A 24,199-nucleotide genomic window follows, 5' to 3' on the forward strand; every position below is an offset into this window, starting at 1 on the left:
TAGTGTTGTCTTGCATTCAATATGAGAAGAATGTTGATAACACACTGATGTTTTCAGTTGTTGCTAAGTACTGTTTATATTGAGTCAAGGATTTTTCAGCTTCTGATGCCCAGCCAGCAAGAAGGCTGGAGGGGCACAAGAAGGTGGGAGGGGACACAGCCAGGGCAGCTGACCCAAACTGGCCAAAGGGGTATTCCATACTATATGACATCATGCCCAGTATATAAACTGGGGGGAGTGGGCAGGGGGGGGCGGATCGCTGTTTGGAAACTAACTGGGCATTGGTTCGTGAGTGGTGAGGAATTGCATTGTGCATCACTTGTTTTGTATATTCCAATCCTTTTATTCTCATTGTCATTTTATTATTGTTATCATTATTAGTTTCTTCCTTTCTGTTTTATTAAACTGTTCTTATCTCAACCCACGAGTTCTACCTTTTTCCTTCTGATTCTCTCCCCCATCCCATTGTGGGGGAGTGAGTGAGTGGCTGCGTGGTGCTTAGTCGCTGGCTGGGGTTAAACCACAACACATGGCCATTTAACTAATATTTAAAGTACATGCCTTTTTTATGTAAAGCCAAATTTAAAAATGAAATTGTCTGCTGCTTTTTAGATATACTTTTAATTCCTTCTGGAGTTTTTTGAGATAATTTCACTTTAATTGCCCTCTTATGAGTTGAGCTAGGATTAATTTTAGCTTCACAGTTGCTCTGAAAACCTCCAGACTATAATGGTTCTTCAGATGACATCGTTTTGCCATCTGTCTTATAAAAGGCACAAGCAAGAATGATGGCAATACTGCAGAGCTTTGGGAGATAACTCAAAGAATTGTCTCTGGAACCCACACAATACTGCCCTTCTGATTAACAGTTGGCTCTCTGGAAGAGGCTGCAAAGCAGTATGGCCTGAGGAGAAGCTTTTTATATTGATGCAGCAAGATGATTAGTAACAGCTGGAAAACCAGTACTGCTCAGCTCATGTTCAAAATAGGAATGAAGCTAAAAATGGTTACTGAGTTGGAATATAAAGCCTGGAAAAAAAATGTGAGGAAATTATCTATATAGAAATTCCAAAGATATTTATGTGCATTTTTATAGTCTTTGTTCAGACATCTTTAAAGACAGATTTTAGGGACAAGGATGTTTTTGTTGAAAATTATTTTCCAGTTTGTTCCTGTTTGGAAGTGTTTCTTTTGTATCTTTAACACATGCTTCTGATGTGGAACAAACACCAGTAAGCCTCATTTTGACAAGACTAGAGAGAGAAACATGATCGCAGAATGAGATAAACTAAGCAGCATCTTAGGGGAGATAAAACCACGCTCTTTCTATGTTAGAATTATTTAATAGACAGTACACCAATAAATAAATGGGAAATAAATTTAACTTCTCTGGGCTTTCAGAAAGGTTGATTAATCTCCTTTTAAAGAGGCCTGTTGAGGACAGTTAAGTATACAAAAGATGCAAAGTTAACCTCTTTCCTGGATGAGAAGAAACAGCAAAAACAATTCTCTCTTTTGCATTGGAAAGAATGGTTGCTTCCTGCAGTGTATTTAGTGTATTGTGGTTTTTGTGAGCACACAAATACAGAAAGTACACAAGTATAGAAATTTAGATAGCTGAGGCCAGTGTTGTTTAATATTTATTAATGAGTCATGAGTGTTAATACAAAATCATTGATTAAAATTAACAAAGAAAGTTAGACAATTGGACAAATAAATTGTAGGGACAGTAATTCTTACTCGATGGGACAAATTGACTTGTCTTTGAATTCTCAAAACTCTCATCCCATTTCAATTCAAATAAAAACATGCAAGCATGGTTGCCATTAATTAAATCCAGGCATTTGTTTATTGGGCAAATAAAACCCAAATTAGTTGGTTAAAAACACAGATATGCTTTACAGATAGCTTTTTATTAGGTACACTGAACTTATAACAAGTTACTTACATCTTGTGTTACATATTGTTATTCTTTAAAACTGGCAAATTTTTACCTTTTTCACTACCTAAGTCCTTTTCTCCTTTATGCTGGGCATAAAATGGTGAGAGTACACCTTGGTATCACTCCTGTTCTTCTCAACTTTGTAATGAGATAGAGTACTTTGTAATTAGATACTTCCTTGTTCGTAGTTTTTCCTGCAGCTTTTTGTCCCTTTCATCTTCACTCACCTGGTTCGTTAACTTTCAACCTTTGTCTGGAAAAGCAAATGTCAGATTTTCACTCCAGCAAATCGCTGTTGTTGCACATCAGGTTATCAGCCCCCTGACCCAGAACAGCTGTCTTACTCATGTTGAAATGTGTTTCCATTTCATCACAGCTGGTACTGGATCTCATTCAGATGATGAACTTGCACTGTTCCATGTGCTGACTCCAGGCCCTTCCTTGAAAGAACTTAGGAAGAGTTCTGATGTTGCAGGGTCATTCTGTCTTCCCTCAGGAGATGGCTGCTTTTGTCAGATTTCTCCAAGGTTTGAGTGTTCTCCAGGGTTTTGAATGATCAAGTTTCTACTCTTAACGGCATTGATGAGAAGTCATGTTAGGATTCTTGCCTCTCAGATCTAAACCTGACATATCCTACTGCAAGTTTTTCACATGACACCACAGTATAGCCATATCGTAAAACAAGTGTTTACATTTCCTTCAACTTTCTACCAAACAATTGTCCATGAGATAGATGGGAACTAAAACCCTTATATTGTCAGTGTATCCAACTGATCCGTTTGTCACTACTGATAATGGTAATCTGTGAGACCTTTAGATAAACTGTGCTAAGGAAGAAAGATTCCAAGCTGGATTTGACAAGATAATGTATTTTTTAGCTTCCCATGCATTTTATTTAACTGGTAAAGAAGAATTATTTCATAATCCCAGAGAGAAGGGATGGTGACCTGTTGTTCACTTCAGGAAACCAAATGGCTTCATCAGCTAGTTTAAGGTCATGATGGTGACTTTGCAAAATGTTGCTGAAATGATAGACATCATAGAGTTATGAATAAGTAGGGTTATTGGTTGGAATTGTTTAGTGTGCATGCATAGAGTCTCTTAAAAACAGAAAAACAGGGAGAGGGAGCTGACTTTTAAGACCTATTTTTCATCCTCCTGGCTGAGTGTCTGTGGTTGAATCTGCTGATCATGTTCTGTGTTATAACTTTGTATAATGAAAGTAAGTATACCAACAACTGAGTGTGTTTACTATACAAATAAATCAGTTAGTGTCTGGTAGTAGAAATGTATGTGTGTGAGACTCTTGGATACATACTGTGAAGAACTCAGCTATTGGTTCTCTTCCTTCTGTATTAAGTGCAGAAGAACGTACTGATACAGAAAAACATACAAGAATAGTAATCATTTATATTAACAAAGGTAACTGCAGTTGTATTAGCTAGGAGGAAAATAGCCTTGAAATCCTAGTTTTAACCAAGTCAGATAATTCAGAGGATGCAGGATGTCTGCAGAGAAGTATTCTTTCAAATTTTGGAAGCGTTGTGATTGACCTTAACACTTGGTGTGTAATGAGTTAGGTGTTCTCTAGTCCTAGCCAATATTGTACATTAAGCAGTGTTCCTGTGTGCTGTATTCTATTTTCCAATTGAATTGGAACAATTTATCACTTAGCATAAAGTTGAAATTCAACATGTAGATATATGGTTATATATGTCAATTTAAATAGGTGCCTGGAATACTTGCTAAGAAACGACGCCAATCCGGGGATCCGAGACAAACAAGGATACAATGCAGTTCATTATTCAGCTGCTTATGGTCATCGCTTATGTCTTGAATTGGTAAGAAAATGTATCATAGATGAATGCTGTAACAGCTGCTGTTAAAGAGTATGATGCAGAGGCTAGGGTATTCATCTACCTTGATTCTTCGTCTATAAGCTAGGACAATAGTGTTTTTCAGCCCCTGTGAGGATGAATACCTAAGCACTTGGTACTCAAATTTAAAAATTTAATTTTAAAATAGGGGCAAGGTGAGGAGCTAAGATGCTAGATACTGGCTTAAAAAGGTAATACATTCTGAGATTGAGGTAACTGGTTGAGGATGTGGGATATTAGTTTAGTTTTGTTTCTTAACTTAAAATACACTTAAATTTCTTCCTGATGGCTGAAATAAAATAACCATAGGTTATCCCACTGAGAAGTGTTAAGAAATTTCACAAACGTCATCTGAAGGAGCAAATTAAAATGTAGGGAAAACCTGTAAAGTAAGGGTGCCTTTTAAAGTAGTTCACATATTTACAGTAACATAGTAGAATTTTAGATAATAAAGCCTCAGGTAGTTTTTCTTTAATCCATTTGCAAAAATGTGTATGTTATTTGATATGATAATTTTATCTTCTCTGTGTTATGCAAGTTAGTATTTTTGTACAAATTACTTTTGTATTCAGATGTATTCAAACATGAATTCTGAATGTTTTTAATTGCAGATTGCAAGCGAAACGCCTTTAGATGTTGTAAGTGTGTATTATTTCTCACTGTTAAAGTAGAACTGTACAGCAAAAGGGAACATGTAATTTTAAAAATACTGCTTATTTTAAGACTTATTCAACCATTTCTTCAATGCATAGATGTATTATTTAATTTCAGTTACAATTTAGATTTAATTGCAATTCAGTATTTTAAAATAGTAAATTATTTTTAAGCCTTTTTTTTTTTCCTTAAACATTCATATGACCATGTTATGAAAGTGTGATAATGAAAACTTAGTGATCTTGACTGTATTTGGTGATCTTCAAACACTTTGAATTTTTTAATTCTACTAGTGTACTAAATTAAATATGGTCTTGAAAAAGATCCAGAATTAAAACTTTAAAACACATCTGAAAGTAACAAATAGAAATGTATATACATAGTTATTTTAATCCTATTTTATAACACTTGTGCCTTTTTGGGGTCCATTTCTTCTCTGTGGGAAATGTTTTTCTGTTCTGAGGAATCAGTCCTGCTTTCTGGCTTTTCATATTGTTTTCTTGCTGACTTTTCACCTACTCTGAATGCTTACTTGTTTGTTTGGGTTGGGGGGGGGGGGGTCCTACTACAGCTGTTCTCACCTGTCCTTGTCTTTCCTTTGTATGTATTTCATCTATATTATTTCATATGGCTGCTTTAGGAAAAATAATAATTTTAGATTAGTTTCTGATTTAATTATTGCATTGTTATGCAAAATTAAAACAACTGTGCTTGGGAGATGAATGTGGGGGAGGGGTCGCAGTCATTGCAATTCAAACTCTTTAAAAGGTTGAAGGAGATATAGAATTCCTGAGGAAACTATAATCCTATGTTATTCTTCCTCTTTTTCTTCCTTTATTTTTCAATCTGTATACTGGAAACTGCAGCAATTACTGCTGAATGTTTTTAAAGGTGAGGGTTTTTTGCACTCACTCTGACTTTCTCTCTCTGCTAAGCTAATGGAAACATCAGGTACTGATATGCTGAATGATTCAGACAACAGAGCACCTATAAGTCCACTGCATTTAGCTGTAAGTATTTCATTCTTTAATGATGATAGCTCATCTAATTGCAAACAGTTGTTGACATAGGTTTTTTCATTCTGGATTTTTTTAAAAATAGGTCAATAACAATAAATGAAATCCAAAAATACTTACTAATATTCCTGAATGAGTATACAGGGCAATTTTTCCATTTGACTTGAAACTTGCTTCATGGAACAGCTTTTATTTGGAATATTCCAATTAAGATTTATGTTATAATTTATACTAATAAAACTTTTAGAAGACTTATTCTATAAGTAATGATAACTGTTTTATATCCTTGTTTTACCCTTATCGATGTTTAGTATGAGACGTGTTTATCCTTAATACTTTAAGAAAGATTTGCACAAAGAATAGCTTAGGAGAGGACCTGATGAAATTGTCTATACAAATATACTCAAAATACAGAGTAGCCAGCCCAATATGTAGCTTTCATCTTTTGCACTGAACTTTGAGCAATTGAAAAACCACAATGTACTTTCTGAAAATAGCCTGAGTCTCATGCAGTATATATATATATCTCTATCTGAAGTAAAAAGTAATCTTTAATACTGGTAAATGAAAGCAGTTAGAAGAGACTGTTCCTGGAAATCAGTTTTGTCTGGGGCCAGGCAATGTATCTATGCATATACATTTAAAATTTATTATGGAAATTATAAAACCATAGTTGTAGATGTTTATTTTCGTTACTAATTTGGACATTTTGTCTTAACACATACCTACAGAGTATTCTTTATGCTTTTTTTATCCTTGTACATCCATTCTGATCTCTTAACTGTTTCATCCCCCAAGTCCCTTGTGTTTTACCAGTTATGTTAACTGTAGCTATTTGTACTGTATTCTTTTTACCGACAAATTTTACTGGCTTTTTCTTTTTCAAATATTTTATTAAAAAAACCTAATAGGAATTAGTTAAGTTTGCACATGTTCCTCACTTGAAATAATCTGATGGTGATGTAACTATAACATAAAGCAATGAAACATGCAGTATTCAAAATACTGGTAGTTATGCAAATTGGAGACAGTTGATTTTCTGAAAGTAGTTTCAGTTGCTGACTGAAAGGCTAAAGTGGAAAAAACCCACCAACCTTCTTGCTGAAATTGTGTTGTTTTTTTTTAAATTAGTCGTAACTATTGTAAGTAGATACATGCCGCATCAGTAGCTCTTCCACATGTTAAAACAAAAATACTATCTTCACAGTTTCATATATGTATTCCCATCTTTCATATTTTTCCCTTTCTTACTGGGATAACTGAAGAATATTCTTATTCTTGTAGGCCTATCATGGCCACCATCAAGCTCTGGAAGTGCTGGTACAGTCGCTGCTGGACCTTGATGTGAGGAATAATAACGGAAGGACACCATTGGATCTTGCTGCCTTTAAGGGACACGTGGAATGTGTAGACGTGCTCATTAATCAGGGAGCATCAATCTTGGTGAAAGATTATGTTGTAAAGAGGACCCCAATACATGCTGCAGGTATGTGCTAACTGCTAACCTCTAAAATTTTGGCTTTTGAAGTGGATCATCTTCATGTTCAGAAGTCTCGATCATTAATGTTCTAAGAAATGGTGTTTAGAAAAAGATGATTTTTAAGGTATATGCTATGCTGAGAAAGGTGTAACAAAGCAGTTGTGGGTAGAAACCGGTGTTAACCCAATAAATCATTTCAGCTTGAGGTGTGCTGTTCCACACTGCTCTCTGACAGGGTGCTTTGTCCTTGTCCATTCAACTAGCTTGGCTATCTGTGCTGACAGGTGTCAGTGACATGTTCCTGTTTCTCTCCTAGTCTTTCATGCAGCCCAAACTGTAGGCCCAAATTTACATACGTGAATTGTGTTGCCTGTCTTGGCAGTAAAATACTTATAAAAATGACTGGATTCCTGGAGAATTTTGTCAGTTTGAGAAGAGATATGAAAACTATACTTTGGGTTTTTTCCAAGGATTTAAATGACTCCTGAGTGTTTTCAAAATAACAGCAATCCTTTGCAATATTTTCTGCGTTTCCTAGAAAACTTCTATAAACCTTTCTCAAAGTCTAGCATTCATACTACAGTCTTATTTTTTTCCTCCCTTTGAAAATAGACTTATTTAAATTGACATTTATAGTTATGGTGTTATAGAAATGTTGCAGTAAAAAGAGCATTATGTAAAAAACATCATCATTCTAACCACTTAATTTGTTGTCTATGAGCACAAGCTGTATTTTTCTATTTGATTTAGCTTCTCCTAACTTCTGTTAGCATTTCTGTCAGCTAGAGAAGTATGAATTGTCACTGTTCTTATGTGGACTGAATACAGCAGCTGTGTGTCAGAAATAATTTCCCCTCCAACAAGCAATCATTTATCTTTCACGGGTTGCATTTAAATGTGATTTCTCAATTTTTTGTTTCTTTTCTTTTCCCCCTTTTTTTTTTAACTGCTTGGTTAATTACTTGTATGCTTTATATTTTCTTCTCTTTTTCTAAATGTGATTTCAGTTATTATTTCATAATTATGCACATGGTACACTTGCTAACAAAATCTGTGTATGATTGTCTACGTATGTGTTTACCTGTGCCTTAAAACAAGCCAAAATTATGCTAATTACTATATTTAATGATTACTACTTATAGATGTTGTATAAGCATATATTCTAATTACAGTTAATGTGTGCAATCTCATTTATATGTAAAAAACATATGCATGTTGGCAATTGACAGTTGGAATCAATTACTTTTAATACTATACAGTTGAGAATGCCTGATTTCTGCAATAACTTTCTAGTGTTCATATTTTTTGTTTTTAATTTAAGCTATAAAAATGGTAAAGCTGTATAGTGGGTTCTCAAGCTAACAGGCTTTAGTCTGAGCAGGTTACTGTTCTGTTTGAGCTGTATACTCAAATGCAGTTCATGTAAAACTTGTATTTTTATGTTTTACAGCTACAAATGGTCACTCGGAATGTTTGCGGCTATTGATAGGAAATGCAGAACCACAGAATGCAGTGGACATTCAAGATGGAAATGGACAGTGAGTTTAAATGATACATGTTCTGTTCTTCACAAGTTACTGCATTTTATAAAAGGAGAAGCTAAATATTTTTACATTGGTGATTTTTAATTTATTAATTTAAGGGGAGATGATATTTGAACTAGGACAAATGCAACTGTGTATTTTGCAATAAACATGTTGGTGGTGAAAAATGTTCTTGTTGAGTTGGGAGGAAACTAAAATGTGTCTTACTGCCCAAATGCTGAAAAAATGGATTCTAGTAACTTAATCAGGACTTCTGAATTAGGGTATATTAATTTATTTTCTTGAAACTAAAAAGCAAGTATGAGTGGCATTCTCAGAGTGAAAGTAGTGCTAGAGAAGATCATTGATGATATAAATGTTAACAGCATTGTCCAGAAGGGTAGTAGTTGTTATATTTCAGCTGAGTGCTAGTCTGTTAAATTTCCATGTAGATTACACTTTATTTCACTCTCTGCTTAGGACTCCTCTGATGTTGTCAGTTCTCAACGGGCACACCGACTGCGTTTATTCACTCCTTAACAAAGGAGCAAATGTAGATGCCAAAGATAAGTGGGGAAGGACAGCATTACATAGAGGGGTAAGAGAATATTCCCTTTCTGTCCTTTCCAGTTTTATACATATTAATTTCAAATACAGACTCAAGATGTAGTGTTAATGAATTTCTCATTATTCTCATCTTGCCATTCTTAGTTTTTAATTGTCATTTTAGTTTCAGAAGGCTAGCTTTTGCCTGTATGCTGCGTACCCTCAGAATTCTTTTGGACTTCTAGAGTCTCTTAATCTTGCTGTGAAGTGTTGACTGGAGAGGTCCCAGAGTACAGCTTTTTGTTATGGGGTGGGGGTAGTGTTAATGGGAGGAAGAAAAGCATGATGCATGCTATATGCCAAAATTTTTTTTTATAATCTCTGCCAGATAAGACAATTGAATGAGCCCTAGAGATTAGCAGTTCATTCAGTGTTACTCCAAGAAATTATTCTGTCATCAATATTATAATACACTGCTATTTTTCCAACAGAATTGCTGTTTCCAGGAATAAAAATAGCAACTGTGCTTAAGCAATTCTGTTATTACTTAAAAGCATAAGAAATTGCCTGGAGTTTGCTTGCTTTAGTTATACACCCTGGCTTATATACATGAATATTTGCAAACTTGCTATTTCCTGTCTCATCTTTCACAGGCAGTTACTGGGCATGAAGAATGTGTGGAAGCATTGCTTCAACATGGTGCTAAGTCCTTATTACGAGACTGTAGGGGGCGAACCCCTATACACTTGTCAGCTGCATGTGGACATATAGGTGTTCTAGGAGCTCTCCTGCAGTCAGCTACATCTGTGGATGCAGTACCTGCAATAGCAGACAATCACGGCTATACATCACTGCATTGGGCCTGCTATAATGGTAAAAGACATTAAAATACAGGTCTAAATGTATTTGTTGATACTGAGATAAAAAATTTTACTACTTATAAAAGCAACGTATAAAGTTTGTCCTCTTTCAGTTCGTATTAGTCAATGTGAGGGATGTGATATCTTGAGGGAGAATGCAGTAACATCTAATACATAATATGAGGTGTTTATTTTTGCACTACATTCTTGTTATAAACTGCCTTCTTAGTTTTATGCCTCAAGGAGTCTTTCAATAAATTCAGCATAGTACCTGTGAATAGAAATCTGCCACACATCCCCAAAAAATAATCTTCACAGGGAGTCTTGGGAGGAATGGTTTCAGATTTTTTTTAAACTTGCTTCAAATCAACCTTGATAGGCACAAGAAGCTAAAGCATATAAAAGTGATTCAATAAGAATTTATTTTTTTCTTCGCTGATCTTTTTCTTCACTGATACTTTTCTTGGATTTGGGGGTGAGGGAGGCCTTAAAAGGTAGGAAATTCATTCAGCATCTCTGCTAAAGATTTTGTTCTATGTGTTCATTTCCAACATAGTAGAGTTTCTCATTTATTTCACTTCTGAGTCACGTGACAGAGAAAGATCAAGAAGTATGGGTTTTAGAGCTTCATTTTGCCAGTTATTTTTAAGTGAGTAACTAACTAGACTGTTTTCACAGCTGAAGCAACTGGGTAATACACTGATAACTTGAACTAGAATAACATCTCTTTATCACATTTATAAAATTAAACTCTTACACCTTGGTCCATTTTCAGAGTGACCACAGTGTCTGAATAAAACAAAACTGAAATGTGCTTGATTTGTAGAATGAAAATTTGACAGGACTTGTGAAAATACAGATCTTCAAACATCAGTGAATATTGACCTAAGGTTCCCTCCATATGCGCATCGAAGATCAAACAGATAGTTACAATTGTTAGCTACCTGTACAGCAGTAGGCTATAGAATTTTGAAAATAATAGTATGATAGGCTGAACATGTTCTTTTTAAGCTTTTGTTATGACTATCAACTTGTTTTTCTCTGGGTTTAACAAGACAGTGGAACAAAAATAACCCTCAAATGGTGGAGACGGTTTCATGTAAACTAAGTGGTTAATGTGCAGCAGAGTTTGAAACGTGGAGGTGTAAAGAACTAAATTAAATGTTCTGGATGTTCTTCAGACAGCATGAGATCCCTTCTAAATTTCACAAAGTTTACAGTGTTGAATGTCAGTTTGATTTTCAGGATTCTAAAAATGTCTTGGTTCCTAAATGTAGCCCTATCAAATATCACCAGTGTGTCTTTGAAACTTTTAAATAAAATATTCCTAATCTAATTTAGATACATATTTTTTGTTGTAATCCATAAATAGACCTTTTCCAGTTTTTTTAATATGTAACTCTTACATTTGCTTTAGGTCATGACAGTTGTGTAGAGCTCCTCCTGGAACAGGAAGTTTTCCAGAAAATGGAAGGAAATTCTTTCAGTCCGTTGCATTGTGCTGTGTAAGGAAGTGCAAAATTATTCTTCATAGATTTCATTGCTGTATTTAACAAAAGATTTATCATTCTGTAAATAACAGCCTGTTTAATTCATTATAGGATAAATGACAATGAAGGTGCTGCAGAAATGTTAATTGATACGCTAGGTGCTGGTATTGTAAATTCAACAGATTCGAAAGGAAGGTAAGAGTGTAAATGCACAGTGGAAGAGTGTTTGTAATGTAATAGTTAGAGTGGCTCTGCTAAATTCTACAATCGTTTGGGTTTTTTGTATTTGCTACTGAATGTTAATTCTCCCTTCACCCTGTTTTTATTCTTTGAAGTTTTATTTTTATTCTGTGCTAGAAATAAATTTTAGATTTTTAAAAATCCTTTTCTGATTCAATAAACTTGAATGGGCTTTTTATTATATAGGCAAGTTTGAGCATGTTTTAAATTGTATCACTTTGTGGGTAGTATTTTATGCATATTTTATTTTTTCTGAATCAAATTGTATCTCTATTACTAAACTACACAGAGGCAATTATTTGAAACTTGAAGGTGACTTTCTAAAGGCAGCAGTCACAACTCCAGCAATACTGATGTCAAAGGATCAGTGGGAGGGACTGCCCAGTCTTTTGTATCTGCAGGATCACAGTCAGGATGCCTCTTTGAATAAAGTAGAAAGCATGGCTGAACATGGCCATATTGTCTTTTGATCTGTTGTAGAACTCCTCTTCATGCAGCAGCTTTTACAGATCACGTTGAGTGTCTACAGCTTCTGCTCAGTCACAATGCTCAAGTAAATGCTGTAGATTCTTCTGGGAAAACACCTTTAATGATGGCTGCAGAAAATGGACAGACGAATACAGTTGGTAAAGAGAAAGCTTTATATATTCCTGCTCTTAGGTTTGTTAATCTTAATATGGGTAAAGTTGCCTTATAGTTAACATTCTTGTGGATATATTTTGTCAAAATTATGTTTTCATTTTGCACAAATGTAAGCCATTAAGACTTTAAGGAATATGCTTTTAGTTAATACAAATCTTTATTTCCCCAGAGGTGCTGGTTAGCAGTGCTAAAGCTGATCTGACTTTGCAAGACAGTTCTAAGAACACAGCACTCCATTTGGCTTGCAGCAAGGTGTGTGTGTAGCCTGACTTACCAGTGCTGAGCTTTGTTATCAAGCACTGTTTGCAAATACTAACTTGTTACTTTGAAAAGGCATTCAAAGCAATTTTTGAAGAGTATTTGTTATATGACAGATTTTTGTTCTGTATTAAGGGTCATGAAACTAGTGCCTTGTTAATACTGGAGAAGATTACGGATAGAAACCTCATCAATGCCACCAATGCAGCCTTGCAAACGTACGTATCAGCAGTGAGTGTGTTTTACAGATGAGGTTTTGGTGTGTATCTTGCTTATAAAGAGGAATAGTTTTCAGAATTTTTTTCCACGCTGGTTGAATTTTAATTGCTTAATAGGTACCAAGAGTTGAACTGACTTGAAGTGAAACGGTGTTTTGCTTGTACTTAAAGCTCTAGTTTTAGCTGGGTAAAAGGGATGATAAATAAATCTTAACAGTATTGTGATTCAGGGAATCCTGTGTGGAATTACTGCAATCCACTGAGATTACCTCATTCTAGACTTGCTCTTCAAAGCTAGCTAAAGTATGTTTTTATTCTGCAGCATGCTTTCTGTTAGCAAAAGACACCTATTCCTACTAGGATGAAAGACCATTTTCTATTAAATATTATGGAGAATACAGTATTCTTAATGCTTCCTGAAGATCTTCTCTCAATTAGAGTTAAGCCTATTTTGTTAGCCCAATCATACGGAAAACTTCAAAATGTAGTGGTATGTCATACTGGGGAATATATATCAGGATGGGCTATTAAAATGACTCTTCTGCATTTGACACCTGATATGTAGCTGAGTTATGTACATGAATTATTAGACTGCTTTAATAATGCTATCACAGCAACTCATGTATTTCTCTGGCCTTACATCCCTTCTGGAATCTGTCATGTTCAAACTCCTACAGTTCTTCCAACTATTTCCAGAGATCTGCTTGAACTGAGGAGTTAAGATAGTAAGACTTCTGCTGCTGCTCTTGCTGTTCACCAGGGCGCACCTCAGGCAGCATGAAATAACCAGAAAGCAGGAAAGGGATTGATTGCATCATTTCTGCCTTGAAGCAGGGATGTTTTGAGAGAAGGAAAAGCAAAACCAAGATGGGAACAGAAGTGAGAAAGTGTGCTACCACAGGCTCATGTAATTCCACCTACATGCCTTGGCTCATATAGTCTGATCAAGAGATGTCATGGAGAAAAATAGGTACATATTCGCACCTCCATGAAATGTTTATATAAATTGCAAGATTTTAACAGTTGTTTAAAATATTACTCGTTTAGCAAATGTTTTTTAATAACTAAACTGACTTCCTAAATAGCTTAAACAATGTCCTACTTTGTGGCAAGATAACCATTGAAATTTTTGGCCTCTATATTAAAAATATTATAGTTACAGTACATTTTTCAGTATATCTGTGGTGTGCAGTAGTTCTTTAATTTTAATACTTTAATATAAGCACCACAGATACAGCTGCTCCTATTTGTATCTTTTGCGTTTCTGGTTTCTAAGTAAGGTGCTTGTTTCCAAATGAAAATATAGTTCACAGTTAATTCAAACAATTTTAAGAATCTCAAAACGATTGAAGAGCAATATAAAGCCGAAGGGAAGTAAGCTGATTATTCTGTTTTCTGCTGAGTGGTGGTAGGGTTTTATTTAAGCCAGTGGGAACCAGTTTTGAAAAATGGTTGCATTTGAAAAAGATATAATTAGAATATTTGAGGTAAAGCTACACTTTCCTTGATACATAAGTCACTGCAAAACAGAGTTATGGTTAATAGTTTGAGGTTTTGAAAAGTAATCTGCTTTTCTTGCTTCATGCATGATACTTTAAAATATTTTTTTTTTATCTCTAGTCACAATGGAATGTAGCTGTTTCTAAAAGGCAGATTGATGAAATGCTTCTGCATCTCTTAGAAGCATTTACATGCAATAGAATATGACTACCATTCTGCTGTTAGTATTCTAATGATTATTGCCAGTGATATGCAGTAACTCAGGTGTGACAGTATCTGTTACAACAGTTCAGTGAAGGATTTATCAAGAGTAGGGTACTAGATGTTTCTAACTTCTTAACATGATGAAGTTCATAAGCAGGCAGGTCTTTCTAGTAGCTACTTCTTCAATGTGTGGTGCCATAAAAAGAAGAAAGTGCTCAGTTGTTACTGTACAGTTTCTTTGCAATAAGATAATGAGACATTTACTGGTTTTCCCATCTTAGTTATTCTATCTACAATATCTATATAATGTGTAAATAACATACAAGTATAAATACTTTAATAGTCATTTAACTAGATGCAGGCTACCTATCTTACTTAATATCTTGTTCTAAGGTATATATATGAGTTTGCTTGTCTTCACAGACCTCTGCATGTTGCTGCTCGGAATGGACTAACGGTTGTAGTTCAAGAGCTTTTAGGGAAGGGAGCAAGTGTACTTGCTGTAGATGAAAATGGTAAGAAAAATTTAACTTTGTTTGCCCATAAGGAACTGTGGTTTTAAACTCACCTCACTGAAAAGCAATAACCCTTTGGAAATTTTGTATGAGCCTTGCAGTAGGTTCCCCCATAGAAAAAAATGTGTTGGTGATGGGTCATTTTAGCAAAGCAGCAGAAGTGTAAGGAGAGTGAAAACTTTCAGAGCAACACAGGTCACGGCATAGAAATGTTTAGTTTGCATTTGTAGTTTATAGTGTATACCCTATAAATACACTAGCTTTAGCATGCTGAAAATGGTCAGAAAAACATAATGCTCAGAGTAAAATGTAACTTTCAGCTATTAAGAAGCTGAATTGAATTGCCATTCATTTTGTCACAGTAGGTGTATGGGTGTTAGCTTTTAAAAGCAAGTATGAATTACAGATCTCAGTTACTGGTCTCAAGCTTCTGGCTCTTTAGAGTTTTTTGGCACATAGAAGTCAGAAAAAGTAACTGCTTTATCACAGAGACTAAATCCTATACCCTGTAAGAACAAAAGAAAATTCGATCTATTGACTTCTTATTTGCATATTTTCATGTAAGACATCTGTGGTCCTCCGAAGCTGTGCTTTTAAAAGTGTAAGAGCTCCTGCTCTTATGCCATACCCTAAGGTGTCTTCAATGAAAGCAGTAGCTGGGGTTTGGGGGGGGGGGGGGGGGGGTGCTTTTTTGTTTTGTTGGTTTTTAGCGGTTTTGTTCATTTTTCCAGAAGGGATGCACCTAATTAATAGTTATAATTATATTTCCAGTTCGGAAAGTTTTTCCTCTCTTAATGTTTACTGTGACTTTCTTTGTGTGTTTCTCAAATTACACTGCTTAAAGTGACATGGGTGACTTAAAGATCATTCCTTGCCTAAAATAGGGTACAAGGGTAACTGCTAAATGAAACTCCCTAAAATGAAAAGATTGGAAAACATCTTTTTTATTTCAGTTTCTCATCACAAGTATGCTAACTGGAGATGTTTGTATGTTTGTGGGCTTTCCATGTGCTGCCAGCCAGTCCCTTGTTAGGGTGGATCTTTGACATAACAGAGAAAAATGTCATTTGTATAGAAGTCGCAGTTCTCTGGCAGCCTGGGGATCTAACTGCAACATGTTAAAACTTCCTTTTACTTCTGTTCATATTTTAAATTTTAAAGTAACTCTTCAGTGCTACCTAATCTTGTTCCTCACTGTGGTTCTTTTCTTTCTAATAGCAATTGTTTTGTTTATAAAATTTTAAGCAGCCTTGAGAATATTCATAATGAATTCTTCTTCTGTTGGATGAATATGCCAGCTTAAAGTACAGTATGTGCAAAGTGATGAATACTTTAAGTTGTGAGAGAGGAAGGGAAACTTTCATGGGATTTATCAATCTATTTTACCTGTCACTAATTTTTTCTTAATTCTTAGAAGTATTACTATGTCAGCAGGCTTGCTCAACCTGTTGCAAAAGTCGTCTTGATTTCCATAGTGTACCTCTCATATTAAGTGGAAAAGCTGGCAGTAGTGATAGCCAGGTTCTGCTTTAGGTCTCCTTGCCTTTGATTTTAGCATCTACTGCTAGAGTGTAAGTGTTTTGAAAGAAAAAAAAAAAATTACATACATTTATGTAATTCTAATAAAGTAAAAATCTAGGAGAAACTTTATTCTCTCTTTTTTAATTAGAAAGGCTTAAAAGAGTATGATTCGTGTATTTTGGGGGGTGAAAGCTATCTGTTTAGCAAAGCAGACTGAAGAAATAGGCGCTGGAATATTTTACATCACAATACTGACATTCTCTTACTTTAGGATAGCTCAGATAAGTACAGTGATCTGTCATGCAAACTTGGCATTTCAGATAGAATTGGATGAAATTGGAGGTAAAGTTTGAGTTAGTATTTTACATGGAAGCATGTCTTGATACACAGAACATGTAAACAGAACCTCAGCTGGTATGGGGTGGTGATCTCCTTTTTGTCTTTGAAGTTGTCCCTTTCTATAAAGGCTGCACTGACCTTTTTACAAGCAGTCTCTATTTGTATCTATATCTGTATAAAACTACTTAATAGTCCTCTGCTGCTGTATCTGGGCTACAGAAAATTATTGAAAAACATGAGCTTTGAAAAAAATCACATCAGTTCTCTGCTTTTCAGCTTATAAATAATTTATAAGATACTTAAAACTCTAGATTTGAAGTCATACTGCTTTTGTTACAGAGCATCTCTTAATGTGATGAGATCACTTTTTGAGATGTTATCCTGGCTTCGGCTGGGATGGAGTTAAATTTTTTCGTAGTAGCTGGTACAGTGCATTTTGGATTTAGTGTGAGAATAATGTTGATAACACACTGATGTTTAGTTGTTGCTAAGTAGCGCTTATCCTAAGTTAAGGATTTTTCAGTTTCCCATGCTCTGCCAGCAAGCAGGTATACAAGAAGCTGGGAGGGAGCATGGCCAGGACAGCTGACCTGAGCTAGCCAAAGAGATATTCCATACCGTAGAACATCAGGCTCAGTATATAAACTAGGGGAAGTTGGCTGGATCGCTGCTCAGGCATCGGTCAGCCGGTGGTGAGCAATTGCATTGTGTATCACTTTTATTTTCTTAGGTTTTATTTATCTTTCTCTTTTTAAAAAATATTCGTTATTATTGTTATTACATTTAGTATTATTATATTTTTAATATTATTATTATATTTTATTTTACTTTAGTTATGAAACCGTTCTTACCTCAACCCACGAGTTTTACTTTTTTTCCATTTTCCTCCCCATCCCACTGGGAGGGGGGGAGGAGTGAGTGAGCAGCTGCATGGTGCTTAGTTGCTGGCTGGGGTTAAACGATGACAGATGTTTAAGATCTAATGTGTTTGGAAAAAATGTAATCCTCTTGGTTTTCAAAAGATTAAATGCAACTGAAACAGCAAATTAACTGTCCGGTATATTTCCCAAAAGTAGTCATGTTGGAGGTTCATTCTCAGTTCTGTATCATTTCTCACTCAAATCTTTCAGTTCTTTTGCCATGTTTCTACACCTGTCTTGATGAAACTTTGCCATCACTTGCATCTACAAAAATGCTGTTGAATTTTACATTATTTATGCAAGTTTACCTGTCTTAAAAGAAGTTACTAGCTTTCTCTTTTATTTGACACCACCTGAAGTTTTAGTTTTGGTCACTCAACCGACTTTTCAAGTTTGGGGTTTTTTTTCTTTTGGTTTTTTTTCCCACTATTTAACTTACTAGGCTAGCTAAGTTTCCTGATACAGTCTGTCTTTTATTTGTCATATTAATGTGTACCACAGTAGTGAGAAGAGGCATTCTCTAACTCCAGAGACTGACATAGCATGGAGGTTTCTCTTATTTTCTAGATTCATCATTACACTGATGATAGGCCTTTCAAGCTTTAAAAAAAAAAAAAAAGAGGGGAGGAAAAAAATATTTTATTGTCTAGTTCTTTTCCAAGCCTTCCTTTACTCATATTTCTGGTTTATAATATTGGAGACCTCCAGTTTTCTGGAAGGAATTTTTCTTGTAAATGTTTACAAGATGACTCACACCTCAGATGACTTTCTTCTCTTTCCCAAGTGTAAGACTTGCTTCAGTTTATCTTGAGAACTGTCTTTGCACTGACCACATTAATAACCCTCTGATTTTCCTGTAGGCACCTTCACAGAAACTTTCAAGCCCCAGGGGAGTGAGCAGCTCTGCATTTGGGCAGGGGGAGCCCTGGTCTTAAGTCAGCGTCCACCACTTAGGCTCTGTTTTCTGCTGTGCAAGGAAGCTGCTTCACCTCACTGCTTCTGTTGCCCTGTATATAAATGAAGAGAGTGATTATATTTTTTTTTTTTTGTCCTTTGAAAGCTTATGCAAATAAAAGTACATACTATGGGGGAACATTATATGACAAATGAGTATTGCAGTGAAGTTGGTACCTTTACCAACATCTTACTAAAACAACATTTAAAGTATTTATACCTATTGTTGCCCTGGCATATGAATGATCAGTTTGCAGTTGTTTAAGGGACATAAACATACAATTTGTTCTTACAATTTTAAGGTAATATAGACAAAAATAAAGTGGTGGAGGACACAGATGTCAGTCTTTCATGGTGCAAGCAGTTACTTCATTTTGCTATATTAAGGCAAGAATAAAACCGTGATATTTCATTCCTAGTTATGAAAGCCAGAAGCTTAAGATCTACAGTCGAATATTAGTATAAATACTGTTTTTAGAGACGTTTTAAAAGAAGCAAGTAATCTATTTAATCTTTATGTTGGCCTGTAATGTTTTTTATGATGAACTGGGATGCTCAAAGGTAGCTGGTGACTGCTCGTTTTTTCTTCTTGAGCTTTTATCAAATCATGTTAGTGAAAGAAATGGTGTTGACTGAGTATGGCCAGCTTGAATAAACTTAATTTGTGTGTCTTCTTACCTTCATATAATCTCCAGCAACTGTAGATATTAAATTGTGTGCATTTGAGTATCAATGCTGAGCCTTCTTTCTGCCTGACATGCCTGAAATGCAGTCTTCATCCGAGTGTAGCAAGCTCTGGCCCTTGCTTCTGAATCCTCTCAAAATGTATCTCTTCTGCAGACTGTCACTGTTAACTCTGAGCTGTTTAAGTGCTGTGATACCTTACTAACAATGAAAACATCTGCTGCGCTGCACTTCTGTACGGCCCTATCGCATGGTCAGCTGGTGCGTTTTGTGCTTGAATTATCTGTGTGTTTCCTTGGATTGTATGCTCCTTTGGGCAGGGACTGTTGTCTTACTCTGTTCCAAGCATCAAGCACAAGGTCTGTCCTGAGCAAGTAGTAGTTCAAATGCAAGATTGTCTGTCTCCTGCTTGCTGTTTTCTTAATTTCTAGCTACAGTTATTTTCCACAGTGTGCCTACTTGTTTAAAACTTCTGTGCAATTGTACAACACAATAACTACTCCTGAGCTCTAGCCTAACGCTTGACCTGGATCTACTTCTACAGTAAAGATGATATCTTAATAGTTGAAACACTTGCTGGCAGAACAGGCATTGCCTCATTTTCCATACCTTCCTAAGGTCTGAATAGAAATCCATCATGTGGTTTGCTTTAAAGCCATCTATTATTTAAAATTACTTGTGTGCTTCTTACCTGGATGTTGTACACCTTTATGTTGTGGACTGGGCATAGTGCAGGACTTCAGACTTCCAAATGTCACCTGAACATGAGCCTTCCTGTTCAGCTCATTGTGGACATACCTATCGCATGTAGTGAGAGATACTGCAAGGGTGCTACAAGGTGATCTGGCCACCCGCTTCTGAGTGGAGCCAGGTGGAGGGAACTGACTTTGGTCTTGGCAGCAGAATTAGCTGTTATCTGTGGTTGTACTTACGTGACTGCCCTGCTTCTAGAGCTGCTCTTGTCAGCACCAGTTGCAGTGCCTCAGTGTTGCAGATACACCCTGAGACCTGTGCCACAACTTCAGGGGCCTTGCTGAAGGATTAAGCCTAAAGCCGGAGACAGGAGCAATGCACAGATCTCCACTGAGGAGAATTTGAAGCGTTTTTCTTGACATTTAATGAGTAGAGGCAAGTACATAGGGAAGGGGGAAGCTGCAAAAGGAGAAATGTTGGAGGATTATTAGAGCCGCAATTACCCAGAGGAGATTTCACAGCTACGTGACCTGACTGCAAATCATTCCACAGCCCGAGACGTCCTGCATTTGGGGGTTGTCACAGTAGCATTGCCTGGAAGGAGGAGTTTGGCTGGACCAGTTGGGCAACCAAGAGGTGTAGTTTCTCTCTGCAAGTCCTAGCCTACTAGTCCACCTGGCATTTCCTCAAATTTCTGTGGATTCTTAATTGATATCCTTCAAATAAAAGTTAGACATTGGCTTTATGTTACTGTACATTGTAATAAAGTATAGGTTGATTGAAATTGTATACTCTGCCTTTTCAATTAACTGGCCCTGATACTTTAGCCAGCTTGTTACTGAGATAGGACAGTCTTATTAAAATAACTGTCTGTGATGAACAGCTATGTGGAAGTTTCTGGATGAAGAAATAGTTAACATGTTGAGCTGCAGTTTCTGCAGTGGCTGCCTAGCAAATGCCTTCACCCACCACTGTTGGCTGCCATTAGCTGTCCCTCCTGAGCCAGGTGACTTCCTCACTATTTCAAATCCAGGCTTTTCTCACTGGCCTAGAGTGTCTGACTGTGCTTAACAAAACAATTGCATCTCTGTTCCAAAGCCCTCTAACTTCTGGGTTGTTTTTGTAACTGAAAGCTAAAAAATTCTAATTGATAATGCATTTAATTTTATGGTTTGATTTTTTTTAAACAGTGCAGAACTAAGCAATATAAAATACTTTTGCAGCTGAAAGATGACAGTTCTTGGAGAAATTTTTACATTGTCTTTATTTTAAATGAAGGTTTCGTTTTTTCTTTACTTTCTAGGTTACACACCAGCTTTGGCCTGTGCGCCCAATAAGGATGTGGCTGATTGCCTGGCTCTCATTCTGGCCACAATGATGCCTGTTTCATCGAGCAGCACATTACCTTCCCTTACATTCAATGCCATTAATCATTACACCAACACCTCAAAAACTGTCACCTTCGATTCCTTGCCAATCATGAGGAGTGACCATAGCTCTTACTGTACTTTCAACAATATTGGCAGGGAAGGTGGCTACCCATATACAGAAGAAGACGAACTCAATGACTCAGATTCTGAGACCTATTAGAAGCTATGTTTTGTAGGTCTGCAGAGTGAACCCTCACGCTGGAAGGTCAGACTTGTGCTTTTGAAAAAAAGCTATCAGTGTTTGGATGCAAAAAGAGGACAGACCTTTGAGAAGATGTTTTTTATTGTGGTTGCATATAAAAAAAAAATCTGTGAGACTCTAGGAGGATTTTTAAGAGCATATTTTGCAGAAGAAGCATAAATTCTTGAATAAGTACTTGGAATCCATGGCAAAAAAAAAAAATAAAGAATGTCAAAACTGTTTTATTTAACTGTATTCTACCATTCTGTTTCTGGTGCCGGGAGTAATTTCTGCAGACTGGGCACCCGACTTGATGTAAATGAACAACACTATTGTACAACACAAAGGATGCTAGATTTAAATGTTATCAATAAAACTAAAAGCATTTTGAAGGCAATAAATGAGTTTGGTACAGTAGGCATTGTTTGTGCTGCAAATTGCCAAAGGACCAAATAACTTAAAGGTTTTTTTTTAATTAAATACGTTTTTCTGAAAACTGGAATAGGTTATTTGAGAAGTTGTTTCAACCAAACCTTAATTACTTCTGGAAAAGAAGCTTAGATTTGGTTTTAAATGTAGATTTTTTTTTTTTTAAAATCATCTGAAAGCCTTCCGACACTATTAAATGTACCATGAAAGAAAGCAGATGTACTTTTAAGTTTTGTTTTCCTTTTCATTTAGATGAAATGAAAATGAACTTGTCATACTTTTATAATACTAAAATTAAACCAGCTAACAAGGTGAAGTCAGGGTGAAAAATGTACAGTGTAATAAACAAGGGAAGGGGTGGGAGATGTGGGAGGGAAGCAGTAATTGTTGCACAGTTTTAGATTTTTTTAACTTTTGGGTTTTGGAATGAGATTTTTTTAATTTAAAAATACACTAGTAACTTGGAAACTATGAAACTGCATAAAAAATTGAAATGAAATGTCTTGATAACCCTGTTGTGACTGAGAGTTCTTTTGAATAATTTGTCCACTTCCTTACATCAATTTGTATGTAAGATTAAAATTGTATATCCCTATCACTTCCCCCCCCCCCCCCCCCCCCCAATCCTGGAGTTACAAGGGGAGGGAGGTGAATTTAAAAAGTATATTTCCCTATTAGAGAAAAAAGTACAGTGTCTGGTCTGTGGGAAGAGCTGTGTATCTTTGTTGTGCTCCATTTAGAAAATAAACAGCAGAAACAGGTCCCTGTAATGTAGTTCACACTTGCCCGAATATTTTTTTTTTTTAATTTATAACAGACTGTGGTTTTTTTTAACTGCCTGAAGAATGAAAAACTGACATAAGTAAGCTGAAGTTTTGTCTGTTAAATATGAATATTTACTTTATTTGGCTCTGCTTTAACTATAACTGTTACTTTTCAAGTGGATTTGTTTATGTACATGCAAGGGATCCTTGCATGTCCTGGTAAAGTACAAATAAATTACTACAAACTGATTCCAATTTCCTTTTTATCCTTTTTGTATTGTGAAACTGGAAATCTTTATTATATTGTAAATTATCAGCTGGTTTTCTGAACATAGTGTGGAAACATGGGACAATATTTTGATCTATTTGATAATTTTGTGGGGTTTTTGAAGAATTAATGAGCATGTACATAGAAATAGTGACTGCTTGAATACTGTATTTACCTGCACTCTTTCAGTACTTCAAGATTCCTGTATATTTTACGGAGTATAATAAAACCCACATGTGAGTTCTACTAATGAATAATTTATTTGTATCTACTAAGCATTAATGACAAAGTCTCTTGCTGAACTGTTAGAATTTATAAAAATCTACTTCGCGAAGGCTTTGCCAGAATTTTAATTCTAAAGTTGAAGGTGAAATATTTAAATTTTAAGTAATTTTAAATGTTAAATTACTTAATTATTCATTTAGGCTTCCTTTCAAGTATTACTTTCTTAACCATTTGTGCCTGTGTTCATTGTTTATGTATGCAATATGTTTGTGAGCAGAATTAGATGACTTCGGGGAGATCGTGATTTCTGTATTTTCTTCCCTCTGACTCTTTCAAGTATGGGGCTATGTGGGAGTGATGTACGTGCCTCAGCTGAGCATGCAGGCAGCACTCAAAAGAACCATATTGGCCTGTCTTGAGATTCACTGCATCTATTTAAATACAAAAGTTGAAGGAGCATGGACCCATTTTTCCTCATATGCTTGTGGGAGATCTGAATCAGAATGCCAAGTAGCATGCCTGCTATTTAAAAGGTAACAACTGCATATTTCTGTTAATGAAACTGTCCAATTTTTGTCCCTTCAAAGGAACTGTGAGAAGATGCTATTAATAGGCCTTTATTATCTGTGCTAGCTCCTATTTGACTTCAGGATGACCTGTTACCTCAGTGTGTGGTATCTGTAGCCATAGGGCAGTTTATAGGAGGGGACACTCCTATCTTACTTGAAAAATTGGCAGGGCAGAGATTGAGAACTATTCATGTCAGCTGCGCGCCTGGATGATGGAGGAGAAAAAGGTCAGAAGGCGTTGGTTTAAATGTTAAAAG

The 24,199-nt window shown here is 35.8% G+C and overlaps 1 protein-coding gene across 5 annotated transcripts in view; it reads left to right on the forward strand.

Moving 5' to 3' along the window:
• Positions 1-23,394, forward strand: part of ANKRD28 (ankyrin repeat domain 28) — a 128,886-nt gene extending 105,492 nt beyond the window's left edge. For 3 of the 5 annotated variants that reach the window (XM_052798910.1, XM_052798891.1, XM_052798900.1), the window contains 14 exons: positions 3,672-3,783; positions 4,431-4,457; positions 5,409-5,483; positions 6,774-6,975; positions 8,420-8,507; positions 8,973-9,090; positions 9,692-9,911; positions 11,316-11,403; positions 11,500-11,583; positions 12,109-12,254; positions 12,440-12,522; positions 12,664-12,746; positions 14,874-14,965; positions 21,380-23,394. In XM_052798910.1, coding sequence (XP_052654870.1) covers positions 3,672-3,783; positions 4,431-4,457; positions 5,409-5,483; positions 6,774-6,975; positions 8,420-8,507; positions 8,973-9,090; positions 9,692-9,911; positions 11,316-11,403; positions 11,500-11,583; positions 12,109-12,254; positions 12,440-12,522; positions 12,664-12,746; positions 14,874-14,965; positions 21,380-21,666 — 1,705 coding nt within the window. In that variant the 3' untranslated portion in view covers positions 21,667-23,394. Of the gene's footprint in view, positions 1-3,671; positions 3,784-4,430; positions 4,458-5,408; positions 5,484-6,773; positions 6,976-8,419; positions 8,508-8,972; positions 9,091-9,691; positions 9,912-11,315; positions 11,404-11,499; positions 11,584-12,108; positions 12,255-12,439; positions 12,523-12,663; positions 12,747-13,580; positions 13,717-14,873; positions 14,966-19,539; positions 19,645-21,379 lie in introns of those variants that run through there. The other 2 variants (XR_008236891.1, XR_008236892.1) reach the window with 2 other exon arrangements.
• Positions 23,395-24,199: the final 805 nt, after the last annotated feature.

This window comes from Harpia harpyja, chromosome 1 (assembly GCF_026419915.1).
Source record: "Harpia harpyja isolate bHarHar1 chromosome 1, bHarHar1 primary haplotype, whole genome shotgun sequence".
Taxonomy (NCBI): domain Eukaryota; kingdom Metazoa; phylum Chordata; class Aves; order Accipitriformes; family Accipitridae; genus Harpia; species Harpia harpyja.